Below are 13,174 nucleotides of genomic sequence, written 5' to 3' on the forward strand. Positions count from 1 at the left end.
ATGGAAAATCTGTTCATTCACCATGGCTGAAAGGCATCATCCAAACCAGCCACCTACTCATTGATCCACACTAACTCTTACTAAGAAAAGCAGTAACACTGTATGTGATCATTCGCTCACTTCATGCATTTCCTTCCCAGAGAAAACAGCATAGGAATAGTGTCAATTCATCAGAGATAGCTACTTATTGAATCATGCTATCCTTATACTAATATTTTAGAAGTATATCATTTCTTGAGATTGTAGATGGGACACAATCACATGTTACACGGAAGAGAAAGTGTTAGGGAAAGGGTTTTGGTTGTAGAATTCATGATCTATTCTTCTGTCTGTTTTCACTGAGTTTCCGTTTGACAGTGGATTCTAATCCTATTACTCCTGAAACTAAGCAATAATTGACTCCCATCCTTCAGTGCCAAACACTTTGGAATCTCAAACACCAATAATAATGTTTTTATATATACATATATGTTTTTACATATTTATATATGTATAAATATGTATATATGAAACATTACTATTTGTATATATTTATATACATAAATATATACATATGAAAATGTTTCATATATATATTCCAACTCAGTATAATCATATTAAGCTTGATGTTGTAAAATACATACCACTATAACAATGCCTGTCATCAAGTAAAAAATATTTCATTTTCAAGGTGCTTTTCATTGCAATGTGTAATTGCTAAGCTATTAAATAATAATTTTTCTCTTTAGTAGTAGAATTAGGAATCTATTGATAGCATATTTTACATTCCAGCTTTCATCGTGGCCTTTTTATAAGTAGAAAGAGGAGATAGTGACAAGTATACTTCATTTATAAATTCTAGAGTTCTGTTACTGAATTCTAAGGTACTTCAAATTTTTAAAATAATTTAGGATGTTATTATTTAGCCATACAAATGCAATGAGAAGTATTTATTGGTGGCTTAAAGCCCTGAAAATAAAGTTACTTAACAATAAAACATTTGATGACCTTGGGAACTATCTTGATTTTAAGAGCTGTTTTTTGATCATTACAATTTTAATCTAAGTTAGAAAACTTCACGTGTAGATTGATTCTACCTAACCTGTAATCCAGGAGATTGGATTTGATTTTTTCCCATGTTATTTGGGTGGAAGGGGAGCAGAGAGGAGCTAAAGGTTGCTGCAACCTTCATTTACAGTATAAGCCTCAGAAATAATTGTCCCTGGTGATTTATCTACTTAATCCTTGATCATAAATCTTACACATCACAAGCATTTTGGCTCCAAATTTCTTAGATAATATTACTAAATAAATCAAATGTGCAGGAAGATAGAGATAGATTGGTATAATTATTATGATGTATGAATACAGACAAGCATATAATATATAAATGATACAAATATATCAACTCCATCTGCTATTTTCAGTGTCCACTGTTTTCTTGGCCTTTTCCTCTTGATAATGTGTATTCCAGCTATAGGTTGCAAGTAGGTGGTGAAGGTTATCTCTGGAGAAGGAAAGGAAAATGCAAATGTTTCAGATATGCATATTCATTATTGCCTGTGTCCTGTAGCTCACAGATTAAATGAGATATGAAATAATCACATAAGCATCTTTGCCCATGCATTTTGGATGTGTTTGAATATATCACATTATCACAGTTTTTATAATTTTTTTTCAGTCACATAATAATATTAAAGATTCACACAGTGCCTCCACAAGTTCTGTTGACGGTAATATTCTAAAATCCTTGTGACTTGTACTGCATTGTGTGCATAATAAATGCTAAAATTAAAATTTTTGAAGGAATGAGACATTTCTAGAACTTATTTTTGGGGTTCATTCAGGAAGTCGAGTTATTGACTGAAATTGGTGCTTGTGGCGGCTGAGCACTGTGGTACAGCAGGTTCAGCTTCAATGCCTGCTTGAAGTCCGGCTCTGTTTCTGATCCAGCTTCTGCTACTGTACATCCTGTCAGTAGATGAGGACTCAAGTGTAGCTCCCTGCCAGTCATCTGGGAACCTCGGGTAAAGTGCCTGACTCTTGGATTTAGACTGATTCACCCCAAAAGGTGTTACAAGAATTAGGGGCTAGTGAAACAGTAATGGAAAACCTGCACCCCACTCTACCCTTGTATGTCAAATAAATTTAGACAATAAAAAATAAAGTAAATTAGTACTTGCAGAAATATACTCCAAGACAAAAGGCAAATTTAAAGGAACATTGGATTGAACCACTTTTTTTGAGACATTTGAGCGTTCTTTAGGTAATTGCATGTTGGTGATTGTAGTAGTTCTTAATAGTCCCCTATGCCAGATGGGAAAAAAAAGTCTAGAAATGCCAAAAGCCTTGATATTGATTACAGAGCTTATTGGTGGCAGAATCAATGTGAGAAAAGCACTGCTCTGTAATTCTTCTCATACATCTATAGGAATGGAAATAAGGAAGACATTAAAGAAAATGACAACGAATAGAGCTTAATGTTAAAAAACTATTAACAGTTTCTGCTTGACAATAATGATGTTAGCTCAAATTCAAAACCCCAGGGAGTGATAACACTGATCACCTTAAAATTAAATCAATCAATATATCTTGAAAGCTTATTTTTAAAGTTTTTATTTAGTGGCACATATGCCTTATTTGGGCTCCATGTTCAGTATTTGCTGTCATAATTTGTCCCTATGATCCTCTCAGATCATTTTAACCCTTGTTCCCAATGGAAACAAGGTCATAAACACATAATCTGCATATTTGTGATGAAGCATCACGTAGTATCCTATAAATCTGTACATCTTGTGTGTCTGGTAATTCTTTTTTATAAAAAAATTAGAAATGAAGAAAATGATAGAAAATTTTAAAGATTTTTATTTTTATTATTTTTTCATTGGAAAGGCGGATATACAGAGAGGAGAGACAGAGAGGAAGATCTTCCGTCCGATGATTCACTCCCCAAGTGAGCGCAACAGGCCGATACTATGCCGGTCCGAAGCCAGGAGCCTCTTCCTGGTCTCCCACGTGGGTGCAGGGTCCCAAGGCTTTGGGCCGTCCTCGACTGCTTTCCCAGGCCACAAGCAGGGAGCTGGATGGGAAGCGGGGCTGCTGGGATTAGAACCGGCGCCCATATGGGATCCTGGGCGTGCAAGGAGAGGACCTTAACCACTTGCACCACCGCGCCGGGCCCAATGATAGAAAATTTTAAAAGCAACTATGCCCTATACGCTTAGGCAGAAGCAAGTTTAAGAGCTAAAATGCCATGTTACTTGTAGTAATTGATGGTTATGATACTCATATTTAGTAGTGACTTAACAATGGTGATTTTCACATAGAATTACTATAAAAGAAAATGAGTCAAGTGTAATTAATTTCAATTGTGGAAGTAAGTTCAGGTTTCATAAGCTTACAGGAGATTAAAGAAATAATAGAGACAGAATCACAGAAATTGAATTAAAATTTAAACTTCTTTTGGTGCCTGAAATTTTTTTACAAATCTTTCCATAATATACACTTTTGTAATCAAACTTTCTGCTGATCCCATATATATTGCACCAAATCAATTTGCTTTTAAATTCAATTTTCCATGAAGCTTCTTGAAATCACCACAGGCATGCTTTCTTAAAGATTCTCCTGGAAAACAAACAGAGATCATTGAATCCAAAAAAGGCAAAGCTTTAACACTTCATATGATTCCGACCAACATCGTGAAGTGGATAAGTACTCCTTCCTCGACACCTGCCAGTGTGGTGCCCTGTCCTAGTTACACTGCTGTATCTAACCATCTTTATGTCCAGCCTGTCTCTGATGGGGTGCAAGAACTCATGCTGTCAGAATTCCGTGTCTTAATAGTATATACAGGATGATGTTTGAGTCAGAATTCTCATCTCCTATGGTGTATACAAATACAGAACAAATCCTTGATTGCTTAACCTTCATGGTGGAAACTTTATTCCCTGAGGATGAAAAGAATAGTTGTTTCACATCATATTACAAACAAAATTTCAGTGAAGTATTTTCTATTCCAAATGCATCAGGCTTAAACTATTATAAAAGATAGAATCACACACTGACTTAATGTATTTAAATTTTATTTTACCATATAAGGTTAACACTCTTCTAAAGGATTTTTATACGAGAGCTAAGTTTCAGAGTCCACAGAATAAATTTCTCAGAGTGTGAGTAGGCATGCCTGATAGGCATTATTAAGCTTCTATTTAGCAATTGACTTGTTTTCACTTTGGAATTTTCTGAATCATTTGTCTATTAAATGTTCTCTTGTATTTGTGAAACATCTCAAAACCAGGTTTCAATCTATCAAGTAAGTATACCTTAGAAGAAACATTTTAACACTAAATGCATCATGTGTTTTATCTTTTTTTCAGTGTTTTTTCCACACTAGCATTATTGCATAATTTTTCTTAATGTACATATTTTAATAGATAAAAATTAAATCAGGTTAATTGTAACTGCATGTATGTATTCACATTCATAAATGTAGGCATATGTTCAAGGGCAATTCTTCTATGTACACATGCATACTTATAAATGAATTATCACATATATGTTTATATACGTGTGAATTATCACCTATATATTTATATATGTTTATATATTATACATATATGATATGTGCTTAAACATGAAGAGGGATTTTACCAATGTTCATAACATTAAAATTACTCCATTGAAGGCTTTTCTCCTGTATTCATTAATGGAAAATGGCTTTCATTCTGGACTCTCTTGTATACTCTGTGGCATGAATTAGATAATCTGAGAAATAGATTCTTTTCTCTGCTAGTGTGGAGCTAGCCAGAGTTAAACAGCCTAACTTTGGAATCACTTATAACCATTGATGGTCTGGTTGTGGTTCTCTCTTTAAAGCATAGAATGGTGTTTTGTGGTTAGAGCAAAGTCAATGTCAAGTTGCTACACTTGCCAATCCAACTTGGGTGGACCTGGTTTTGGTGCTGTGCCTAGTCGTCTTTCATCCTGAATTTATTTTTATTATTCCTTTCTCTGTCAAGGCCATGACTCCAGTTACAGTGCTAAGAGAATAAACTTTCAGGATATTTTTTAAAAGTTCAAATCATAAATATTGAGATTTTATTTAAATGCATCATTTGAAGTGTCATATCAACTGTTTATATTCCAGAATCCAGCAGTCACATCATTCTGACCAGTAGATTTGAATGACAGTTATGCATAGGAGAGGGTCAAAGGTCTCATAGTAAATGCTGCTGGAAATTACATCATGACCTTCAACAAAGAAATGCTCCCTGACTCTACCAGCTCATATTTTGTCACAAAGCATGTTTTAAAACTGTTCTGTGAAACCTTTTTGTGAAAGTTTTCTGGATGGCGAAGAGTTCAGATATACAGTAAAACATATTTGTTTAATTTTCTTGATATTCACTGACGTATGAATATAATCTAAGAAATCTATTTTCCATATTGTTTCCATATGTTCCCATAAGTGCCTAAAGCCAGGCCAACCATCTTTGACATGATTATACCAAACTGATTGAGAGTCTTAAAAAATGATTGTTATGGTATACCTTTAATCCGTGTGGTCCCATAGAGGGGAGGAAATCAGGGCTTTTAGTTGGAGTCAGTTTTTCTGTAGGTGAGGAGAGATGAGCCATAGAATGCTGATCTGTGAAGAATATTTATATACCCTGTGGCAGTTTTGTCAAAATCCATCTCCTCTGGTGTGCCTTAATACCATAGTAAATTGCTAGATCTTAATAAGAGAAAATCCTGCTTTTACACATTTAAATACATTCCTCTTCTCTCCACTACTATCACCCCCTGCCATGAGTCACCAAGTGAGCTCTTGTTAGAAAGTGAATAGCAAGACCCAGGCTGCTCTCAAAGGAACTAGGTTCTCAAAGAGCACAGACTGACTCCATCTTGTCCCTGCTGTTTTGTAGCAGTCACCAGAACCCTTTAATGTGGAACGTTTTACCTTTGTGATGTTTAGAAAGTCAAGATATTCTGGGCTAGGTTCTTCCCCTCAGCCAACATCCCATTGAGTTACAATATTTAAAATGGTGGCTGGGAGAGAGGCATTTAGGCTAGCTGTTAATATGTTGCTTGGAATGCCTGCGTCCATACCGCAGTACCTGGTTTTCAGTCCCTGCTCTATTCCTGATTCCGGCCTTTTGTTTGTTTTCATTCTGGTGGGCAGCGGATTACGAGCAGACTTAAATTGCTTTCCTAGCTCTTTTCAGCTTTGACCTAGTCCAACTCCAGCCATTGTGGGATTTGGGTAGTGAACCAGTGAGCAGGAAATCTCTCTTTTTCTCTCCCCTCTTTCGCCCTCTGTCTCTCACTGTTTGCCCTTCAGATTAAAATAAATACACTCATTTAGTTCTAATAGTTTAGTACTATTTCCCCAAATCTGAATTATTACAGTCTTTACAGAAGTACCATGAGTTAAGCCAGAAGAATACCTGTGATCTAATGTGCATGATAGTTAAGAAAATCTTCCAAAGTCGTATGAAGGCAGAAGCAGAATGAGATCAAGACTTTGCAATGTTTAATTTTTATTCTCTATTTCATTTAGCCATCAAGCAAGCCTCCACTGAATTGTCTTGTCATAGATAATGAAAAATAACTTTATTTTGGAAACATGTAATGGAAGAAAGATTAATTGAGGGCATTTCCCTTAAAATGATACGGCGATAGAAGTCATAAAATTCACAATGATTGGTTGTTCATCAGAGAGTCAAATTACAATCTGTCAGTCTTGGGGCAAGCCATTCAAGCATGAGAGATGTTACCCACCAGGCTTGGAGGTCTGGCTGGAGAAGAAAATGTTATTGAAAGCTAAAACTAATACACATGTGTACTCTGCTGGTTCTTGCCTTGGTGTTTAACTCTGTGATGTCAGTCCCAAATCATATATATTTAAAGAGAGGGAAATTTTGTAATCTGCTAGAAAATATGAAATAACAAGTTTGTTTTGGTAGTTTCTTTTATTTATAAGTCTTGGTATAATTTGAGTTTTGTCTCTTCTGAAAGCTTTCCTTGGGATTTCACCTATGTAGCACATACTAAACATCTATATGCAGCACCTGGCAACGTGACGAGCACTGGAAGGGGATAGCATTGCCAAAACCATTCCCATTCACATACACTCCTAGAAACTGAGGCTTCCCAAATGTGTAAGAGGATTTCTCTAGACAGCTTCACATTGAGATCAATGTAGAGAGAAAGTGTGGGAGACTGCCAGACTCGGGGATTTCCACAGAAGCAATTGTACATTCCCTCTTGTCACTGATGATCATAGACTCAGAACAGTCAAAAGTCAGTTAATAACGTGTCACAGGGATACTGCTCTCCACTGGGCTATTTTCACATCTGCAAAAATAGCAATGTCATTTCATCCTCGATTGGCTAGACCCTAATCTCTGTCTGCGAGACGAGAATGGCCAGCCTGTGCACCCCTTTGTCACAGCGGTGGTGGGAGGCAGAAATGAAAACATGCTGCTAACGACTTTGTTTGTGTGCTTTTCCTTTGCCCCTGGTGTTCCCCAACAACCACCCAGCTTCAGCCCGACCTGCCATTTAGATCGGAGTCTTGGACTTGTCTGTGATGCATGCCCTGTTGGCTACACAGGACCACGCTGTGAGAGGTAAGCACTTACCACATTGACTTGCAAAACATAATTTCTGCCTGGGAAGTTACAAGACCTCAGGCCTTGTCATCTTCCCATCCCAGAAAAGCTGCTACGCTCAAGGAGCTCAAGTAAAGTTTGCCTTAACACTTGTCAAACAAACATTGCTATACTTAGTTTAGTTTAGTCATTCTCTATGAGTTTCTCTATAAATCTTCAGTCAGAGGATGCCTGATTAATGTTTGAATCTTAAAGGTTAAGCATTAACCTACAATCTTTCCCAAAAGTGTTGCTCAAGTAGAGAGTCATACACTTTAAGATTTATCTGACCGTCAACACTGGCACCATTTATTTTTCATAATTAGCTTTTTGTCCTTAAAATGTAGTTTAAATGTTCAGTTTATAGTTCAGAAAGTGCTCCATAATTCACTTTAAATATATTTGAAAATAGATGCAAAATATAATTTATCATCATGATTTATGTTCTTTCCTAATCCAAGATATCTGTCAATGTGACTTTGACAGGGTGTTATCTTATGTGTTCATGCAAGTATTTTTCCTTGGAAAATATATTCAAACTCAGTATACAAATGGTACAGTCTTTCTTCCCTTTGCGTTATTGCCATTGGCTTAAGCGCTGAAGATAGTCCCCTTGGCCACAGTCCCAGAGCACCGGATGAGGAAGGCCATGGACATGACCTATTTTCACTCCTTACTGCCAGACTAACTTGGAAAAGAGCTATTTCTGCTTCTGCACTCCTAACTTTTTTGGCAGCCAAATCCTCTTTCAACCAGTATGCATAAAAAAAAATAAATAAATAAAAGGAGCCAGTCACCCAGAGAGAATTTAGCTAGCAACCAGCAGCCTGCAGATCAAGTTTCTAGCAGCAACAAGTATTATTTGTGAATAGGCATCATCTGTAAGTTAGTTATGAAGGAAACTTGCTGAAATAAGTAGGATTTATGAGTATTTGACATTGGGACTCTGGAAATGTTTAATTGTGGTTTGTTTTTAAAGAAAGGAAGGCATATATATATTACTCATTATAATAGGAAGATATATCATTGCCAAGATAGATTTCCACCAAATGCTGCACACCGACCCCCCAGCTTACTACAGGCAACATTTTTTTTTAGTAACTGGAAAATGACAATTGTTTTGTTATACCAGGCCATTACGTTCACTCATCTAGGTGAGCAAATCTCTGATGTGTTTATATTGCTTTGTCTTACACATTATGCATTCTCTCTGTGTTGATAGTAGTTTCTGAGCCATCTACACTTTGGAAGTCTACACTTTATTTGACAGATATCTGTTTGGTGTCATCCCTGAGCTAGGAACAGGTGTTCATAGCCTTACCCACAATCAGGTCACATCTTTGTTTAATGCAGGTGAGACTAGTCAAACATACTATAAAGAGAAATCTAGTTAAATAATAAATGTCACCAACACGGATGGGAAAGACCTGGCAGGAACCATGATTTCCAGTGTAAAATCTGCATTGGTCTTATTCAGAATGATATAGCCACATAAGTATTCTGTGTATCAAATGGCATATTTTATCTCAGCTCAAGTTGTTCAATCAAAAATAACATTTCATTATTATGTAGACTATATTTATTATGCCGTTATATGAATATTACATTTTTTCTAGCCAAATTTTGGATGAACATTTTCTAGGAATATCTAGGATTTTTTCATTTCATTGTATTTATATGAACCAAAAGATGGATGAATCTGTAATATTAGCAGAAATACTTTTTAAAATGTGCATATTGAAGCAGTGGGGAGGGGAGACAAGGTCAGGGTGTAGAGAAGACACTGGTTAACTGGAAAAGCTTGTAATCAGAATCATTCTTTAAGTGATTTGTGTGATCAGCACATGAGCATCATCTACATAAATCAGCATAGAAAATTGTTTCCCAAGGAGGTACTCCTGGAGTAAAGAATTCTAGTTTGGCAAGTTTCCTTTAACATGTCCAAAGTTAGTTGTTTCTTGTAGTGTGCAGTGAAGAAATCAATTTGTTTAGTTCAGCACTTCTAGGCTTAAGTGGCTGTAAATCCTCTGCTTTTATTGTGTCGTGAGAACATATGTAAAACTAGACTCAGATAGAAAAAAATGCTAACTTATGTTTTTCACTTCAGTCTGATTTCTACTTTGAGACCTCATTCTCTGTGTTTCAATGGTGAATGTTTAGTAAACAGGATCTCATCCAATAAAATGCTTTTTCTCCTTTTACCCCCAAACATCAGTTCTGGTTCTAGTGGTCTTACCTTGGGTGTGTGTGTGTGTGTGTGTGTGTGTGTGTGTGTCTGTGTCTGTGTGTCTGTGTGATATAAACTCATGAATTGGGGAAGGGGACAAATGATAGGCTCAAGTAGTCTTGAGTAACTCATCTAAGCACCAATCTACTGACCTGTGCCTTTTCTTTGTCTCTCGAGTTACTTCACTACCAGATGTAGCAATTCTTGTTTCTTTCATCTTCCTCTAGAGAACCAAACAGCCATTCGATGTCTGATGTCTTTCAGTTCTCACTGAGACCCCCAAGGTCTGCCCCTCCCTTCCATGTCCTGTATGGAAGGTGGATGACATATTAGATGTGAAGAACTTCAGAGACCACATTCCAAAAGATTGCTATGTTTCTGTTTTGTCTCTATGCCACATCTCCTCACACTGGCTTGTAGTAAAGCAACATCTTGGCTCTTGAATTGAAAACCTGGAGAAAAATAGTAAACAGGAGGTTGACAAAACAAGATGCTCCATTGAAGTATGTATTCATAGTCTGCCACATACAGAACATTAGCTATAGCTTGGGGAACACAGGCTAGGAGCCAAGGATGCCTTTGAGGTATCATTGCTTCGAAATGTTTAAAGGAAAAAGGTAAGGTAGAAGGTATTTATTAACAGCATGTATTAAGATGCAGTTTTTGTCATCTACACATTTAAAAATAGAAAAACTGAGAGGCTGCATTTTGAATGGCAAATGTGGCTGAAACAGTCATACTAATATTTAGCGATTTTAAAATGAATATAAAAAATAGTGAGGCCAGTACTGATGTTAGTTGCTCTCCTGGATGTAAAATGATTAGCATTATTATGTTCTGTGACCTTAGCATTGTTTTTCAATCCTTAATGGTACTGTTTTTATAACTCTAAAACTACACACAGTGAGGAAATCTGAGAATTCTACAAGGAGATGGTCCCACTTAGAACAAAATGCTATATGACATTTTTTGTAATATATACACAGATTTTCCTTTCATGTCCTGCACTATAAATAAAATCAGATGCTTCTTTGGTTGAATGCATAGATTTATCTTTAAATGGAACTTTTTATTATTGTGAAATGATTTCTGACTTATTAATTGGTGTCTATGTTAAGAAACATCACAAGATGTGGTTATGTATTGCCATGTCTCCTGAGGGCAGAAAGTCATTTTGAGACAACTGAGCTGAAAATAATAGGTGTTTGTTGGCTGTGATAATGACAATTTTATATTCTTGTTCCAGTGGAGCAAAGTCACTTTGTTAGTGGTAAACAAAATGAGACGTGAATACATGAGAATATCATCATAAACCCAGAATAACAAATAAGGCAAGGAGAATGAGGTTAAAATTCAAAAGAATATTATTATTTTTATTCAATAACACTGAATAGTATGTCCTAAAATAGTATCTCATGTTTTAGCAATTTTGCTTGTGGGTGCAACATCCTTCTAAGTATGTCTATGCAGCATTCATAATTTTATAAACTATTTTATTGTGAATATAATAAAAAGTAGCCTGTTTTAAAATTATAATTTAAATTATGCAAAATTACAGCACCTCCATATTTTTTGGAAAAAAGCACAACCAGTTTCAAATTAATGGCTTACCTCATAATTGTGTTATTAATATGCTAGATTGAGGTCATTTCTATTTTAAATACTAGAAAGTCTTTTTTTTTATTCAGTGACTTCCCTATCTATGAGTGGCTGAGTCACAAAGTATCATATGATGTAGGCAATTCTATTCAGCCACACTGGTTTTTTGTTCCCTGTGGGATTATTATCCATGCTGAAAGACTTTGTTTTGATGAGATGGAATAGCTAACAGAGTTGGCCTGATCATCACATTTTAGCTGCCCTGTCTCATTTCTCATCTGGCAAATGTAGCTTAATAGGAAGCATGAGCAGATATAACTGTAAGCTAGCAGGCTATAAATTGTCACTACCTATAAGGATGTATCTGTAATTTGGGAACATTAAATAACATTTCAAAATGTTACACTGGAATCCAGAAAAATTTGAAGCAATTAATTTTTAAAAATTATTGGTGTCATAGCTTACAAATAAACGAAAATTTTTCAATAATGTGTGCAACACATTCTAGGCATTTTATATCAAGTTTTGGATTTTGTTAAGATGAGTGGTGAGCACAATTCAGCATCACATTACGAGCTGTTCGCATAACAGGAGGCATACCTCCCAGACTTCAAAGAAAATCTGCCTCTTGACCCTTATGCAAATATACACAAACCTATCATTAATTCAGATACCCATATCCCCTGCTGAATGGTAAGAGTTTTCTGAGTCACAATTTCTATTTAATTCTGAACTCACACTGCTGAATTTACTTGAGAGCCTGTTTCTGTATAACAAGCTCTTGCTGCAACAACAAATATGAGTCTTAGATATTTGCACAGAAAAACAATAACAACAACAACAACACTTGGCATAGAAACACATGATGGGTCGTTCTACAAAGGCCTTCCAGCCAGGACCTGTGTTCCTCGCAACTGCCAGCAGCACATTTCTTCTTGTGCTTTGCTCTCATTTTTGGTGCCAACAACAAGACTTTTTTATTTTTCTGGTTGAAATCTAATTACTAGTGGTACTGGCAGGATTTCATTTCAAATCTACATGCAGTCACAGAGAAACTTTTTTTGAATCACCTTGCATCGGGGACAAGGAATGCTTAAAAGGAAAAACCCATCATCCTGCAAGAAGCACAGCATGAAAATTATGTAAACATTGCCTCTGTGGGTTTCATGAATTCTCCTAAATACTTCCTGATACAATTTGTTTCTTTAGGTGTGCAGAAGGCTATTTTGGACAACCTGCTACACCTGGAGGATCGTGTCAACCGTGCCAATGCAATGACAACCTTGACTTCTCCATCCCTGGCAGCTGTGACAGCCTGTCTGGCTCCTGTCTGATATGTAAGCCAGGTACAACAGGCCAGCACTGTGAGCTCTGTGCTGATGGATATTTTGGAGACGCTGTTGATGCAAAGAACTGTCAGCGTAAGTCCTGAACTATTGATGCTCCTGACAGAGTTGATGTATTGTGCGTCAAAGTCGCTGATGAGTTCTTGAGTGGGGATGGAAGAGTAGGAAATTGTCTGTAATATAAGGATGATGGATGCACAGCATAGACACAGAGTCTGCATGTGGTAAAATATTTCTTTGCCCTAGCTTGTAGAATAAGTTCTTTGAAAATTGCTGAATTGTGAAAGTAGCATGATTTTTCAAGTAATATGAATATTTCTGTTAGCATGTAGGATGAAGATTTTAAAATAAATTCATTTATCTTTATGGCA

General features: G+C 36.2%; 1 protein-coding gene across 1 annotated transcript in view; it reads left to right on the forward strand.

Moving 5' to 3' along the window:
* LAMA2 (laminin subunit alpha 2) overlaps nt 1-13,174 on the forward strand; it is a 421,382-nt gene that overhangs the window by 200,118 nt on the left and 208,090 nt on the right. Inside the window, exons 18-19 of the mRNA XM_040965651.1 lie at nt 7,524-7,610; nt 12,667-12,878. Of these exons, the coding sequence (XP_040821585.1) occupies nt 7,524-7,610; nt 12,667-12,878 (299 nt within the window). The remainder of the gene's footprint in view (nt 1-7,523; nt 7,611-12,666; nt 12,879-13,174) is intronic.

Source organism: Ochotona curzoniae, unplaced genomic scaffold (assembly GCF_017591425.1).
Source record: "Ochotona curzoniae isolate NIBS_2020 unplaced genomic scaffold, NIBS_Ocur_1.0 scaffold_3890, whole genome shotgun sequence".
In the NCBI taxonomy this organism is placed as follows: Eukaryota; Metazoa; Chordata; class Mammalia; order Lagomorpha; family Ochotonidae; genus Ochotona; species Ochotona curzoniae.